Source organism: Pelophylax lessonae, assembly GCF_965119305.1.
Source record: "Pelophylax lessonae genome assembly, chromosome: 2".
In the NCBI taxonomy this organism is placed as follows: Eukaryota; Metazoa; Chordata; class Amphibia; order Anura; family Ranidae; genus Pelophylax; species Pelophylax lessonae.
The window spans coordinates 382,130,331-382,147,898 of record NC_138769.1 but is presented as its reverse complement, the minus strand read 5'-3'; the positions used below and the strand labels follow the sequence as shown (position 1 = coordinate 382,147,898).

Genomic DNA, 17,568 nt, shown 5'->3' with positions numbered 1-17,568 from the left:
AGGAGGGCACAACTAAGAGTAAGGGACCAACTGTATACCTTTTTATTTTCAAATAAAGCATACAATATTTCACTATTGGAGGCTTTCTTTTTATCTTTATGCGGACTTATGGTCCATACATGCCTAATGTAGGAGCAGATATCCATCCCAAAAGATATCGAGGAGAGGTCTGATCCACCCAATTAAAGGGATCACAGGCGTTGGGAGTCATTGTGACTCATTGGAAGCTGGTAAGAGGCCACGTGTGTCACACCCCACCACCTGAAGCACTTTAAGGAGCATACTTTTTGCACGAATTACAGAGACACTTGTTATACAATTAATATTTTTTCACTGGAGAGCATGAATTTAGTTGCTTATATTTGATGAGTTTTTTATGCACGCACTATTAAGCACTTTTATTTGCTTGTTGCACGGAATATTATATATTTATATAAGTGATTCACTTGTTGCATGTACAATATATTTATTCATCTATCTATTTATATATAATTATTTATACATATATTTATTTATCAATAAGCAACAAAAATATTTTTTAAATTTGAGTTGTGCACTTTAAAATATATCTATTACCTTTAATTATAATAATTCACTAACAAGCACTTTTAATACATATTTAATACACTTGTTACCCTGAACTAGTTTTATTCCAGTAAATATAAAAGATCACCAGCGCCTTTTTCATCTACGTCCCATATTTCATATTGTTTTTACAATTAAAAGGGCAGCAGGTTCAGACATATCTTTAAAAAGGGCCAGGCGCCTTCCTATAATTTGCTATTAAATAAACGCAGTGCCAAATCGCAAAATATGGCCTGGTCATTAAAGGGGAAAATCTTCCGGTCCAGAAGTGCTTACGTTTTTTTTTTACCATAATGCATTTTTTGCATTAAGGTTAAAAAAAAAAAAACGTCTATACAGATGACTCCCCCCTCCCCGCCATTGGCTCCCACTGCCGTCAAACAAATTGTTACCAGTGAGCAGGGGTGGGACAAGCCGCACTGTCCGTGCCTATAGACGCAGCAAAGGCAGCTCTGGATTGAACCTGCAGGTTTGCAAACATAGGAAATGGCTTCCTATGGGGGATATGCAGAGGAGGTGGAAGTGGAGCTAGGAGCACCAGCATGGAACCCCAGAAGTAGAGGATCAAGGCTGCTCTGCGCAAAACCATTGCACAGAGCCGGTAAGTATAACATGTTTATTATTTATAAAAAAAAAAAACCCTAAAGCTTTATAATCACTTTAAGGCTATTGGATCAAACAATCGGCTGGCAACTCGCATTTACAAAAGTAGAAGACAACAGCACTATACTCAACACTTTGCTCAGTGTGGGTTTACTGTTAAAATGGTGTTTAAACTGCAAAAAAACAGAAAGCTCACAAACGCCATTCAGTTCTAAGAGTGCAAAATCTTAACTGCACCCAATCAGAATACATTTTTCTGAAGTCAGAGTAGGATTCATTCTGGTTGGCTCCTATGAGTTAGTACGCAGAACTAGCACGCTTATTGAATTCGCTTATTTTTCATTTTGTGTGCGTTGCAGCAGACCTGAAATAAATGTTGCACATTTTCCAGAAACTTAGAGCACTTCTAACCAAAAGTGTATAGGTGGACATCCATGTTGGATTAAGCAGCGTTCTGTCCAAAATACATTGTTGGAGCTTTCACAGGGCTGCTCTAATTCCATGTGACAATGCTGGGCCAATCATTTGGCACCAGTGCAGTTGCATGGAAATGTGCCATTGGGTTACATGCTCACACATACCTGAAAGTGCCAAGAATTTCACTTCATCCTGGAGCAGCATCTGAGAAACAAAAGGTGAGTGTATACGGATGTGGGGAAATGCATAACTTTTATTTAGCCCCGTGCAAACAAAAACATTTTAATGTTAAAAATGAGGGGCTATTTAAAAGTTAGGACTATTTGGGGGAAAACCTTTTTGTTAATGTATTTTTGCACTGGTAACCCCACAACAAAAATTATCAGTACTGGGTTCAACAACACACAAAACAAATCTAAAAATATTACAGGGCCAACGTTTCTATATGTTTTCCAACTACTATTTTTTTTATTACAAACAGGGAGGTCCAGTACGAAAAAAGAAAGCAAACACAGATGAAGAATAGTGGTTTCATTTTTAGGACTGTAGTTAGTAGGGGATGAGTGAATGTGTGTGGTTTCAGTTCATGGAGCGTTCATTGAACCCATGTGAAGTCCAGAATATGCACACTTAAATATGTGGTAGCTACCATATATACTCGAGTATAAGCTGAGTTTTTCAGCATGTTTTTTCATGCTGAAAAAGCCCCCCTCGGCTTATACTCGAATCACTGTCTTTTTAAAAATGGCGCCGCCCGGCGCCGACATGTGTCACCGCGCATGCGCCGCATGCCTGGGAATAGCCGAACATGTACGGGCTTTCCCGGGCATTGGCGGCGCATTCGCGGTGACGTATTAGCGCCGGGCGGCGCGATTTTTAAATTGAAGGCGCCTCACCAACCCTCATGCAGTGCTGCGGGCATGGTACAGGACATTCTCCTGTACCATGCCCGCACCACTGCATCTCCTGTGCCATGCCTGTATATACTGTGCCATGCCTGTACCATCACCTGTGCCATGCCTGTATCATGACCTGTGCCATGCCTGTACCATGACCTGTGCCATGCCCGCAGCCCCTGTTTTGTGTCTCGTGGTGGTCCAGTTGGGTCTGGTAGCTGCTGCATTTCCCACCCTAGGCTTATACTTGAGTCAATAAGTTTTCCCACTTTTCTGTGGTAAAATTAGGGGCCACGGCTTATATTCGGGTCGACTTATACTCGAGTATATACGGTAACTCTGACGTGCAACTGGCCAGGTTAGGACCTTAAGGTCCCTTTCACACTTGCGGACCGTTCAGATCCACCTGTCAGTTTTCAAGACATTCACTGAATATTTTTAGACCCCTAATATAAATAAATGTGCATGTACCAAACAGCTCCAATAGAGCCATATGCTGTGCTGTGGAAGGAGAAAAGTCTGCATATGGTAGTTTATCATTGGAACATTCCAAGCAGCAGCATATAAAATTATACAGGCCCCTACATTGACATACCTAGAAGTGTGCACTTTAACACCCCTAGCATAGCATGCGCTATTGAGTTTATGCTTCTTGTGCTTTTTAGGGTAGGCAAATAAACCTTTAAAAGCAGAAATTCAGGATGTGGCTGGTTACAACAGAAGCTGATTTTCAGCTCCGAATGCTGGGGGGAAAAAAAGAAAGAAATGAGGCTTTTTTCCCAATTTTATTTATCATATACATTTATACAAGCCATAATAAAAAAGGCTATTTTTGCAACAGTTCTGTGAGTTGTTACCTAAGTTGAATGCATGCAGTTTACAAACAAGAGGTAGAAACACGGTATTAAAGACCTAGAAATGCACACACAATGCATTTGTATATTTCACAAGCAAGTACATAAATAAAAACACTTTGAAAATGAATTGGCAGAATTTCAGATACATAATAAAAACGTTGCTGTCAAGTAAAACACGCGGTAAAATAATATCAACGTATTGCAGATGTGTGAAGTGCCTTGGTACTATTTCATTAATAGTATTGAAAGTCGTCTGGTTTTCGGTTTGTAAAAATGTAAAATTTCTGTTCAAGTATCAATGTTTCAGAAGAAAAATACTATTTGCTGGAGATTATGCCAACTCATGGAAGAGCTGGATAAGCTTCCATGGTAGTCTCCATGTTTTCTTATGAATCTACTGGGCAAACGCAATACAAGACTGCCTAAATGAATGTCATGGTTTTGTTCCCAATACTCATCCTGGCAAAATGAAAGTTAGCATTACCTTTCACTATACTTAAACCTTTTCTCTAAAATGAGCGCTCCAGTTTAAGTTAAAAAAATAAAAATAATAAAAATGAACGTCTAGACCTGAGTGATGTGCTGTAACAAGGGTCTTCCTTCTCATGGCTGACAACTGAAGACTACTAAGGTGGACTGAACGCTTGTATGTGTTGGCATTGTCTACCAAAAGTGGGGCTAATATTACAGATGTCAGGGCCATTAGGGGAAAGGGTTCTACTTTTTCTCTGAAACTTGTAAACCTCATTATCAGTGGGCTGTACAGTAACATTAACAGATGAAGATACATTGCAAGAAAGGATTTCTTTAGGGCACGGGCTTTAAAGAGACACTGATGTTGATCAACTTAAAGTGGTTGTAAAGGCAGAAGGTTGTTTTATCTCAATGCATACTATACATTAAGATAAAAAAAAAAACCTTCTGTGTACAGCAGCCCCCATTAGCCTTCCTAATACTTACCAGAGCCCCATCTCTATCCAGCGATGTGCACCTCCTGGGACTCTCCCTCACAATAGGCTGAGACACAGCAGTGGCACCATTGGCTCCTGTTGCTGCCAAAATCAGTTAACCAATCAGGAAAGAGAGGGGGTGGGGCTGAACTGCAGCCCTGTGTCTGAATAGACACAAAGAGATGCGTCTCGGCTTTGGGTGCCCCCATAGCAAGCTGCTTGCTGTGGTGTCACTCAACAGGAGGGAGGGGCCAGGAGCATCGAAGAGGGACCCGAGAAGAGGAGAATCCGGGCTGCTCTGTGCAAAACCAACTGCACAGAGGAGGTCAGTATAACATATATATATATATTTTTTTTAAAAAAGGGACTTTACAATCACTTTAGAGGCAAATAGTCTGTACTCTTTGAAAGTACACTTGCACTGATTTTCTTTAGTATATGTAAATGTGGTAAAGCTTCGCTTTGTAAAGAATACTCAATCAGGTGCAAGGGGAAAAAAAACAAAACATTTTTGCTTGCATATGATCGGATGATGGAAATCAACAGAGCTTTACCGTATTTACTAAGCTCGGAGGAAAATGAGTGCACATGCACTTGCAAAGTACATAGTCTATTTGCCTTTAGTAAATCCATCCCACTGTAATCTGCTCATTTATAGAAGATTGACAGTGCTTCCTGATAGCCCAGCTCTTCAGCAATGTATACTCACCCCACCCATGGGTGCTTACTGTGGTGGGTGACATCATTGCCCTGTCACATGACTGGCAATAGGACATTCTTTTATGTGCACTGTCACATGGGGGGGGGGGGCATGCACCCCTATACTTGGAAGCCCTTCTCCATGACAGCAACAGAACAAGGGCTCGAATGGCCTGGGAATTGATGTTAGGCGAGTATAACTTGCTACATGGGTTGGCTATCCAGGAACAACAAATGGGCAAAGTACCGTAAGTGCCTCTAAACTTTGCCTTAAATCTGCCTTTTCTGTGAAAATACATACAACTACCAAATAAAAATCTAGAGAAATGTATTAAGTCAAATTCAGAGAAATCCCTTTTTTGTTTGGAACACAAATATAGTAACAAGGAATAAAATAGGAATAATGTCATGACCGCCTTTCAGTTTAGCTTTAAAAAAAAATTGTGAATAAAAATAATATACCAATAATGGTGTTTGCCCAAATCTGTTATAAAGTCTAAAAGCACAAACTTTATAGAGGCAAAAATGCATATTATACTTAAATGCCTTTTTTTTACAATAATAGCTATAATGAAGTAAAAGCTATAAAAATGTTAATTGGTAAGTCCATGTATGGATAATCTTGGGCTCACCCTTTATGAAGTGAGCAATTTTATTGTGGCAGTTAATAAGAAAAATGACATAAATGCCTTTTCCAAAACTGTATTGGAAGATTCACATTACTGAAAATGGCATAATACAAACCAAGCAAGTGGCTCCGGTTGTCTAAATTGATGTTCCTTACCAAGTACTGGCCTTCTATAGAGAGCATAAACCCTAGATGTACAAGTCACATGGCAACTTTAGTTACTAAACCATTGGTGCCATTGTTAAGCATTGCTTATACTACGCCACCTACTGTTTAGCCATGTGAACAACACCTTAGCGCTTTACAAGCCACACTACAGATACTGGGATTTAACTGACCTAAACTACTGTTTAACATCTCTAACACAGTAGTAGTTCACACACAACAGCCTATGTTACATCATAGTCTTCCCTCTCTAACACTGTCTGTGAAACATATTTACGTCTGTTAGGAAATACCCAATAAAGGAGGACAATTGTAAGTAAGCACGTTATCACATGCACAACCATTATATGCAACACACAATATCTGTATAGAAAGCAAATACCAACAAAGTAAAACATGAAAGAAAACCGACATTAGTAATCAAGTATTAGACAAAAGAGATACAAAAGGGTCACAAATAAATTCTTTTGTATAGTTTGTAAAGTCTTTAGGAAGCTACATATTCAATTTCAACTTTTTTTTTCTCTATACATACCATGAAATGATAATTTTCTCAGTAAATTCATTGTGCCTTTTTTTTAAGATTGATAAAGAGTTCCATATAAGGTAATTTACAGTTTTAAGAAATTAGTGCAAAATAAATTGGTTTAAAAGTAGAACGTCAAGTAGCAACATCAAAATGGATAATAAAATGAATCAAGACTCCACATGGCTGGATTTGAATAGTTTTTACTGTTCCTACTCAGTATAAAGTGCTCTGCTTATGCTTCTCTTTGTAAAGATGAATAGATGAATGTTCTGGGTCCAGACCTTATTAAAGAAACTCCCATACAGGTAACATGGAGTCCTTTTGCTGTTAACTTGCAGCCACCATTCCTGAAGGTCTAGCTACCATTTCCAACACCTCGTCCATTATTACTGGAGCAACCACAGTCCATTATTCATTTTACATATTAGAAATACATACACGAGGTTAAAATTTGCAGACATTTCCTTCCGTGTCATGTGTATGTTGAAAGGCATGTTTTGCAAGGAGTGTCTTTAAAATAAGGCAGCCTTCCTGCATACTTAAATTTTCAGTCCTGGGATTGTTGTTCTCTGAAAGCCTCCAAAGGGGAATTTTGGTTTCGCTTTCCGAGCATTAGATGTAAAATCTCTAGTAACAGATTCAAAGAACTAAGCTATAGTGGTCCCTTGTTTAGCTCTTGCGTGTTTCAGTAGATACTGTTACTATTCGTACACAGCCACTGCTCCGTAGCAAAGCGCTGACAGTCTACTTTCAACATTGGCTTTATCTGGAAAAGAGAACCAGAAGAAAGGAGAATTATAAACAAAGAGCAATACATAACTCAAAGTATTTGACTAATCCCATCATAATACATATATACTAACACAAGTAAACACCAGCCAATATGCTATATACAGATTTGTAATATATACGGTATAGGAGAGCTCTTTTAGATGTCAAAAGATTTGCATTTCTGTCCATCCAGTCCTGAGATTTATTCAGCCCTTCACCAGCACTGTCCGGTGGATGACACAACTTGTAGTAAAAGGATAAGTTCACATTTTTATAACATGTTACATCGATATCCAGGGTGTAACACGCAACATGTTACAGATGAAGCAGTCCCCCTTTGCAGTGGTCAGACAGTAGTTCTCAATGCACTATCAGGGCACTGGTACTAGTACTGGTACTAGTGCTCTAGGTCAGTGGTCCTCAACTCCGGTCCTAGGGGCCCACTAACAGGCCAGGTTTGTAAGATAACTAAATTATATAAAAGGTGATCTCATTTAGGGATGCGCCGATCCGATATTAGGATCGGATATCGGCGCCGATACTGCCAAAATAGCTGGATTGGGGGATCGGTAAAATTAAACGATCCACGGGCCAGGCCAATCCGGTTTTGCCGAGTCCCGGCTCAGCCGTCCCTTACTTGGTGTAGTAGTAGTATGATGGTTATATGGGATGGGAGCCGCTACTTCCTGTATAGGTGCGGCTCACAGGCGGAGTGATATCAGATGCACTCCATCTGTGAATGGAGGAGCCACACACATGAAGCAGTGGCTTTGCTCTGTACTGCAGCCGCATGCATATTGTGTATGTGTATAGTTCCGGATCGGTATCGGCAGATACATAATGCCAGGTATCGGTATCAGGACTAGAAAAGTTGGATCGGTGCACCCCTAATCTCATTTGCTGCTCAGTGATTGCAGTATTCTAGTCTGCATCTCCCCAAGGTAATACTTAAAATCTGGCCTGTTAGTGGGCCCCGGGGACCGGAGTTGAGGACCACTGCTCTAGGTAGTTCATTAACTCATCCTGTCATTGTACGTGGTACGAGCAGACAGCTTTTACTGACAGTCTGCAGGATTCCTGCAAAGCACCTGCAATCCACTAATCGTGGGTTCAATGCTTTGCAGGCTCCTAGTAAAAAAAAAAAATAAACGCAAATTTTTTAACTGCAAAAAGATGTGCATTTAATTTTTTGTTCAAAGGTGAACTTATCCTAACTTAATATAGCGGTGCCCTCTCTCACCGCCTGCCTGCTGAAAAAGCAGCAACACTCGGATGAGATCATCCCTCTACTTACTCTGTATCCAGCATATATAAATACAGCACACCTGATTGGCTGCCACTGCTGCCTCTCCCTCTACAAGTCCTGCTGCACAAGGGATTAGAAGAGACTTTTGCCAAAGTAAATTCCGGTATTTACGCTAGTTGCACTGAATAAATTTATCTTTAATGATCAAAAGATCTGCATTAATTTATATCTGCCTGGAATTTATTTCTAACTGACATTACATACAGTGGTGTTTAAAGATGTTCCAAGTGCTTTATATCTTGGGGGGGTTAGGCCTCTAGCACACAGATGTTTACATGCTGTACAGTCTTATAGTGTAAAACTTTCAGCACGGCCCCCAGGGAGCTGTGGTGCATCGTACAGTCACTCATGGAAGTGAATGGATGTGGCGTCTGTACACTTGTAATTGCCGATGACTTCTGCACCAGCATTTACCCACACATGCACGTACAGCATGTTTACCCGAACACGCAAGTGGGGAATTCTCTTCCATATTTTTCCACTTTCTCTCCAGTTACAGATTTTCCCAATTCTACCATTCTATCTCTAAACATTTTCAATTCAGTTCAGAGTCTGTCTTGCATCTTTAACCACTTCTGGGCCGGAAGGTTTTGCCCCCTTAATGACCAGGCCATTTTTTGCAATTCGGCAATGCGTTACTTTAACTGATAATTGTGCGACACTGTACCCTAATAACATTTATGTCCTTTTTCTCCACAAATAGAGCTTTTGGTGGTATTTGATCACCTGTGCAACTTTTATTTTTTTTTTGTGCAATGAACAAAAAAAATGCGACAATTCTGAAAAAAAAAAAAAAATACAATATTTTTCACTTTTTGCTATAGAACATTCCCAAAACAAATTAAAAAAAAAATCAAAATTTTTATAATTTTAGGCCAATTTGTATTCTGCTACATATTTTTTGGTAAAAAAAAATCCCAATAGGCGTATTTTGATTGGTTTGCACGAAAAATATCTACAAACTAGGGGAAAGTGTAATTTTTTTAAATTTATTTTCTTACTAGCAATGGCGGCGATCTGCGATTTTTAGCGGGACTGCGACATTGCAAAAGACAGATCAGACTCCTAACTGACATTTTTGACACTTTTGGGGGTACCAGTGACATTACTACAGTAACCAGTGCTAAAAATATGCACTGTTACTGTAATAAAGACACTGGCAGGGAAGGGGTTAAACCAGTGGTAAACAAAGGGTTAAGTGTGAGCTTAGGGGAGAGTTTTTTAACTGTATGGGGGAGGGACTTGTGGAATCAAAACAGACACCTGTGATCCTAAATAGGAGGATCAAAGACTCTCTGTGTTCATTTCAGAGAGAACAACGGTCAGCTGTTTTTACAGTAGCAGACCGGAACTCTCTCTCAGCGGGGAGCGATCGCGGGTGCCCGGCAGCAATCCCCGCTTCCTAATAGGGGCGCTCTCACAAACCGGTATGGCGGTTCACGCAGCCAGCCTGCCGCAGTATATCTATCTGAGGCGAACGGTCGGCAAGTGGTTAAACAAACTGCAGGCAGTTTTTTAAAAACGTTTTATTTCTTTAATCTATAGTGCGCATACACCTTCCGGAAACCCTCATTACATTTTGCGCATATAACAGATAAGCAAAAGGTTCTAGAACTTTTCTAAAAATCAGAGCTGCTGCAGCCTGTGGCTCACCAAACAGAAATGACCACAATGTTGCATAGCACAGAAAAAGAGGTTTTTAGACTTGTCCCTTTTTATGTCTAGAGCTAAGCAAGTTTTACAATCTGTAAAAGACTAAAAAAAAAAGTGTTGGGATTTAGCAGGAAGGTGCAATACCCCCATGTTGAGTTATTGGTGGAATGCAGGAAGACAGATGAACTGTAATATATACAGTATATATTGGATATTTGTATAACTAAGGGGCCCTGCGCTTACGGATATTAAAATAAAATAAAATACTGTGCATCAAGCTGCTAGCTGCAGTGAAAAGTGCTGGTGCTCTTTTAAAAATGAGAGATGTGAGTGCAGCGCTGCTTTAAAATTATAAATCTATAAATATATATAAAAAATATTATAGAATTGTGCAATAACTTAATACATCTGTGGTGATCTTCAAAGGAATAATATAAAGTGTACAATCATAAAAATCTAATATTTATACACAATGTGTTCCAAATAGAAAAATATATAAATAATTGTCCATATATAAATCTTTCCAGAATGCTGTGACTTTTTCCGATATTCATAAAGTGCTTGAGTGTTCAAAATGTGCAATAAGCGGGGTTTCCCCCTTAAGATGTCTGCTTACCATCAACTGGATATAATCAGGCATGGAATAAAGGTTTTACACTCTGTTTTTCAATTGGTGAGGAATATTAGCTGGAACCTCAAGATTCATCGCCCCCGTATCCTCAAAAAGAGAAGCTTTTCATGGTGAAGTTTGTTTTAAACAACACATTTATTGGGTACATGGCGGGGATTTATACTCACAAACAACAAAGTAAAACAAGCATAGAGCGGCTCGGTGGTGTGCTGCTCCCGCAGCATACGATCCTCCGGCCGGGGATCACGTGGTACTCGCTCTACCTATCGCTAGACGCGTTTCGCTGTGACACACAGCTTCATCTGTAGCTCACAGATGAAGCTGTGTGTCACAGCGAAACGCGTCTAGCGATAGGTAGAGCGAGTACCACGTGATCCCCGGCCGGAGGATCGTATGCTGCGGGAGCAGCACACCACCGAGCCGCTCTATGCTTGTTTTACTTTGTTGTTTGTGAGTATAAATCCCCGCCATGTACCCAATAAATGTGTTGTTTAAAACAAACTTCACCATGAAAAGCTTCTCTTTTTGAGGATACGGGGGCGATGAATCTTGAGGTTCCAGCTAATATTCCTCACCAATTGAAAAACAGAGTGTAAAACCTTTATTCCATGCCTGATTATATCCAGTTGATGGTAAGCAGACATCTTAAGGGGGAAACCCCGCTTATTGCACATTTTGAACACTCAAGCACTTTATGAATATCGGAAAAAGTCACAGCATTCTGGAAAGATTTATATATGGACAATTATTTATATATTTTTCTATTTGGAACACATTGTGTATAAATATTAGATTTTTATGATTGTACACTTTATATTATTCCTTTGAAGATCACCACAGATGTATTAAGTTATTGCACAATTCTATAATATTTTTTATATATATTTATAGATTTATAATTTTAAAGCAGCGCTGCACTCACATCTCTCATATATTGGATATTGGTAAGAAAAAGTATGTGAACCCCTCGGAATTAGGTGATTTCCTGCAGTAATTTGCCATAAAATGTGAACTGATCCTCATCAGTTATAACATTAAGGCTTCTTTTACACCGTCTGCCTCCGTAGGTGGATCCATGCTGCTCAGCGGGGGATCGATACACTGATCCCCGCTGAGCAGGCAGGTGACATCTCCCTCTCCACTCTGTGTGCGGAGAGGGAGATGTCAGAGCCCTGCTGCTCTCTATGGGGAATCGGATGAGAGTGGACAGCCTGTCCACTCTCATCCGATCCGATCCCCTGGACGGATGGAAAATAGGGTTTCCATCCATCCAGATTTCACGGACAGGATCGGATGCGAATGTCAGTGGACATGTCTCCGCTGACATCCACTGCCCCATAGGGATGCATGGGGGATCCGATCAGATCCGCCTAAAAAACTGACAGGCGGATCTGATCGGATCGCTCGTGTGAAAGGACCCTAAGTCACAACAATAGACAAACACAATGTGTTTAAGCTGATAGCACACAAACTATTCTAATTTATTGTGTCTTTATTGAACACACCCATTAAACATTCAAAATATCTGCATATGAACAATATAGTGCAGTGGCAAGATAGAAAAACATTTACTTCTTTTTCTGGATACTCACACTTATGGACGTTTTCAATGTCTGCAGGACTCTGCAGGATCTTGGTTAGGCCTTCTAATAGTAGTGCTGCTTTGTGGTAGCGATAAGCAATATCCTCTGCATGCTGGAACATCTCATCTAGTGCTGCTGACTGGACCTAGTTTGGAGAAGATTAAAACTTTCTCAACAAAATGATAATGAAGAAAACCTTAGCTGTTGGCTGTCACTGGCACCTATCCTTCTGAAAATGCTGGTCTCCTTGCGGTCATACTGATCCAATAGCTTTAGTACCTCCCTAGTCACTAACCTAGGAAGGAATGCTGATCAAGGTCCAAATTTCACTTAATGTATACTTGTTCCGGGAAGCAGAAAACAATTTAGGAGAGACTGTTGTCTTGCCCATGCAGGGCAAAGGGACAGTTTCTCTGCAAAGGGCATCATTTGGGTTACGTAGGGGTTAAAAAGGAACACCTTTTTTTTAAAATGCAAGGCTGCTTTAAATGACCTTATATGCAGATTAAAGGTGACCCATTTGATCTACTTTACATGCACAAGAGTAGTTACAAATACTGTAGAGGTTATTGCATTGCTAAATCATAACTCACATTGACATGTAGACACCTGTGATAGTCCAGTTATCAGTAAATGGGGCCAGGGAGCTACAGGGGAGGAACAAGGTGTATTAGCCAAGCCCATAGTATTTATAAAGTATGCCTATAGTCTACAACTGATGAAATGATATAAATTAGCAGCCCCCTTACAAAATGGCATGTATAAAGGAAAATATTTAAAACCATATAGGGGCTATAGTTACAAAACCAATCCCTTTAGCTATTTACACAAAAAAAAAACACTGGCTTTCATCCTTTCCTTTATCTGTTAGCACACCCAGCAGTAAAAGTAAGAGCCCTAATTATTTACAACCAGTTTCTGATTCCGGGAGGACAAAAGAATGAACCAAAGGCTAAAGATAATCACACTGTGGTTGAACCACAAGGTTGCTGTATGAAATGAAGAGCTCATATCATTTCTGGCTTCATTTCTTATTTCTCTCACTATATTAACCTGCCACTAATACTGGAAGCAATATCCTGTACTATATGCAAGGCAGCACATGTACAAACAGGGTCTGTGGACACTTTTAGGGATGTTCAATTCCTATCACCTGACATCTGGTTCATGCAAGTTTTTTTTTTACATTTAGCTGAGCTGCAGGCAAGAAGAAGGGTTTAGAGCCGACGATCGTCCCTATTGTTAAAGAAATGCAAGAGGCTAACTAGCTGCTGGATCGCTCTTACAAGCAGCGGGAGGGGATGTCCTTCCCCTCCCACAGGCTGTCCCATCCTGCTGGGACACCTGATTGACCAGCCGGCACTTCCGCCAGCTGATAATAGAAGTGTCCAGAACAGCTCAGAACCAGTGTGACCAGAACAGCTCTGTCCCCCCTCTATGATATAGGAATAGGAAGCAATGAGCATACATCACTTTTGGTTTCCCCGGTGCTATTTTTAAGAATGGAAAGCATTTGATCACACTGATATTGGTGTGATCAAATGCTTTTAAAAGGCAGAGCAGGGATCTGGGGATTGACCCCAGATCTCTCCATAAAGAGTACTTGTCACTGCCTATTGCTGTCGCAAGGTATCACCGGGAATGGCCAGTAATTCTAGCACCAGACCTCCTGTGTTAATCTAAAGTGGTAACTTTTAGCTTTTAACCGCTTGCCGACCACCGCTGCAGTTGTACGGCGGCAATCTGGTGCTCCCAGGCAAAGTGGCGTACATGTACGGCGCTAGCCTGGGAGAAGCTAGGGGGCGACAGCGCGCCGCTGGAGGCGTGCTCCCACCCCCGCTTGTCGGCTGGGGAGTCAGTGCGTGTGACCGGCGGCTCCGATGGCCGCCGGCCACTCATGATCTCCCGCTGCAGTGAGAGAAGGACAGGTGGCTGATGTAAACACAGCCGTCTGTCATTCTCACTAAAGTAATCACAGAGGCTATGCGATCCTGCTATGCCCCCTCCACAGTTAGAATCATGCCCCTAGGGACACACTGTAGCAGAAAACAAATTGGCCTAAAATGTTAAAAAATTTAGATTTTTACATTTTTTTTTGAGAATTTCATATAAAAAAATTGTGACAAATATTGTTATTTTTTCAAAATTGTCGCTCTTTTTTTGTTTATAACGCAAGAAATAAAAATCACACAGGTGATAAAATACCACCAAAAGAAAGCTCTGTTTGTGGGAAAAAGAAAAAGACGTCAATTTTGTTTAGGTACAGCGTCGCACGACAGCGCAATTGTCCGTTAAACTCAAGCAGTGCCGAATCACAAAATGGGGCCTGGTCTTTAAGAAGCCAAATCTTCCGGGGCTGAAGTGGTTAAAGCGTCCCCTATGGATAGTAAAATTTACATCATTTGTTGCCGTTGCACAGGCATGTGCAATTTTTGAGTGTTACATGTTTGTTATCGATTTACTTACATCTTTTACGTTTTACCAAAAATGGGGTTATGTATTTTTTTTGCATTGAAATTCAAAAAAGTTTATTTTTTCCCAAAAATTTGCAATTGAAAAAACGCTGCACGTTAGCCCTCTTTTATACTCGCTATCATGTAAGCAAATAAAGTCATTTATATGGAATTTGGAAATTCCGGCTCTGTTATTGGTTTTGTAGGATTTTACTCTCCTCAAAGACCAACACAGACAAGCAAAATGGAAGTAGCCAGACACGCTCTCTTTTAGTCCAAGTTTTCAACAGCCATATAACTGCAAAAAGATAGGACTAAAGAGAAGTAACCTCTCCCTACTTACCATCTCCACAGCACAGTTGTAGATTAACTTTTCTGCAGTGACACTGTTGATCTCATCCACAAAACGCTGCTTGTCTGAAAAAAAGCGGTTGAGCTGCTTCGTGATCTTCTTGCACATGCTGATGCAGAATTTATATCGCTCGTTCATGCTTTTCACCACTGCAACATCAAAAACGGTAGATGCAGTCACCAAAAATAAGGAATACTTACAACAGTATTCAAAACAGCTATTTTCATAAAAGGTAATATTACTGTAATATTTGTTCCTGCCAACGCTTACCTTGTTTTACAGCACTTGAAGGCGTCAGCTTCCCAGATTTGATTTGTGATTTGGCAAGTTGCAGGGAAGATGCCAGGAACTGAGCTGCTTTCATGTACAGCACCAGCTGTTCCACTTGTCTGTGGGGAAATAACAGCAGCAGCTTAGGTCAACTACTGGCCTCATTAATGTCTCAATAGGAAATACAGTTCATGTTGTCATATCTCGATCCTGGTGCTCAAAGCAATCCAACAGAGATTACTTACTCACCCTAACAGATTGCCCAAGCTGATGAAAACACAGAAAGCAGATTATCATGTCGGCCTTATGTAGAAACCTGAACAGGTTCCAGAGTGCTCTTAGCTACTGAACAACATGCAAGCTATTCTAGTACAAACAAAAAAACAATAAGTTGATCATTTCTGGGTACTTACCCCCATTCTTTGCTCAGTTGACTTATCTGGTCCACTACCACACTCTCTTGAATCTGATAGAGAGACACAGCAGAGGTGCACAAATCTGAACTCCCGCTACGGGTCGCAGTCAGCTCCATCACACACTCTGTGAACATTAGCATCAGATTGAGGTGCCTGAGAGTTTCTGTGTGCTCCCGCTGCATTGGGAAAGAACAACATTACAGTTCAGTAACACTGAAATATTTTTCATGATCTTCTAATACATATATATGAACAATAGACTTTGAGGTGCCCCAGCTACCCCCATACACCAAGACAAGCTGTTCAGTGAACTTTTTTTTGTACATCAATTTATATTAAACAGAGACAGTGCGCAAAACCTTTAACCATAAAATTTAATCAAATGATAAAATATATATATAATATCAACATCAATGAATAAAATCACCAATAAAGTGAAAAGATGAAACCATTTACAATATAAATCAAACAATACTGTAATAGAAATGAGAAGCCTCTTAGTATTCCCTGAGGATGTCCCTTGCATAGACGAAACACGTAGGTTCGGGCTAGCTACCCATGATGTCATTACACCCGCTGTGAGCATGTTTGCAGGAAAATCAATTGGTGTTTTTACCAATATTACTGTACGGTCCCTTTGTATTTTCTCTTGAATCTTACTGCGAACAATTGCACTTTCCAGGCAGTCAACGGGGGACCCCGTGGGCGTGGAGGTTGTTAACATTGCCTGGTGTGATTCACATTTGGCATATCTTGCGCTACTGGTCTCTTATATTCTGGGGATCATGGTTATCCAGTAATGAAATTCACATACCTATTTTGGAGGTGGTTTGGGACTTAAACACATGAAACTGTGGTGTTTTTTTTTCTTTAACAAGATCCTACACTGGCCGCTAGAGGAGCCCTGAAGTATTCCTTTGGGAGTGATCATTTTTTTCACACGATTGTTTATAGTGGTCCCTGAACATTCCTTTGGGAGTGGACTTTCATTTCTATTAGAGTATTGTTTGATTTATTTTGTATATGATAGTGAAAAGTGCAGCGCTAAAACAATAAGACAATAAAAACATCAATGGATAAATGAAAAGTCTATGAATGGCACGCAGTAGTCTTGTAAAAAAGAGGAGAAAACAGTCCAATAAGAAATCCCAATGAAAGTGCTCAGTGCTGATCAGTAAACAGGACACAAGTGCTTGTTCAGTGCAATCCTTCACCAGAGGTGCTAGCCTCTCACCTGTAGGCTGTGAAAAGACAGCCTTAAAAGTACACTCCCAGCAATGTGAAAATCCTGACCAGGACAGCAATCACAGAGGGCATCTCTCCTTTTTGTAAAGGTGTTCACAACGATCCCCATGTAATAGAAAGGGGGCAGACCATAGTGCAATATGTTTCAAACACCACAATTTATTAATAAAACAAATGGACAGCCTCTTACTTCAAGGTAATGCAAAAACGAGCAGTACAGCAATCCAGCTGATCTCCAGACAGAGCGGAACGCTCTGCTAACAGGGGCTACGAGTGACGTCACAATCTCCTCCCCCTTGCGCACGCGTATCGTCCGTGGGCGGGACTTCCTCAGTTGATACGCTGAACCTTGAAGTAAGAGGCTGTCCATTTGTTTTATCAATAAATTGTGGTGTTTGAAACATATTGCACTATGGTCTGCCCCCTTTCTATTACATGGGGATCGTTGTGAACACCTTAACAAAAAGGAGAGATGCCCTCTGTGATTGCTGTCCTGGTCAGGATTTTCACATTGCTGGGAGTGTACTTTTAAGGCTGTCTTTTCACAGCCTACAGGTGA

General features: G+C 40.5%; 1 protein-coding gene across 2 annotated transcripts in view; it reads right to left on the bottom strand.

The window, feature by feature from the left end:
- Nucleotides 1–5,345: 5,345 nt before the first annotated feature.
- ULK2 (unc-51 like autophagy activating kinase 2) overlaps nt 5,346–17,568 on the bottom strand; it is a 197,199-nt gene continuing 184,976 nt past the window's right edge. For both annotated transcript variants that reach the window (XM_082247019.1, XM_082247018.1), the window contains exons 24-28: nt 15,762–15,940; nt 15,349–15,467; nt 15,070–15,227; nt 12,283–12,418; nt 5,346–7,095 (exon numbers count right to left, since the gene is read on the bottom strand). In XM_082247019.1, the coding sequence (XP_082103145.1) occupies nt 7,031–7,095; nt 12,283–12,418; nt 15,070–15,227; nt 15,349–15,467; nt 15,762–15,940 (657 nt within the window). In that variant the 3' untranslated portion in view covers nt 5,346–7,030. The remainder of the gene's footprint in view (nt 7,096–12,282; nt 12,419–15,069; nt 15,228–15,348; nt 15,468–15,761; nt 15,941–17,568) is intronic.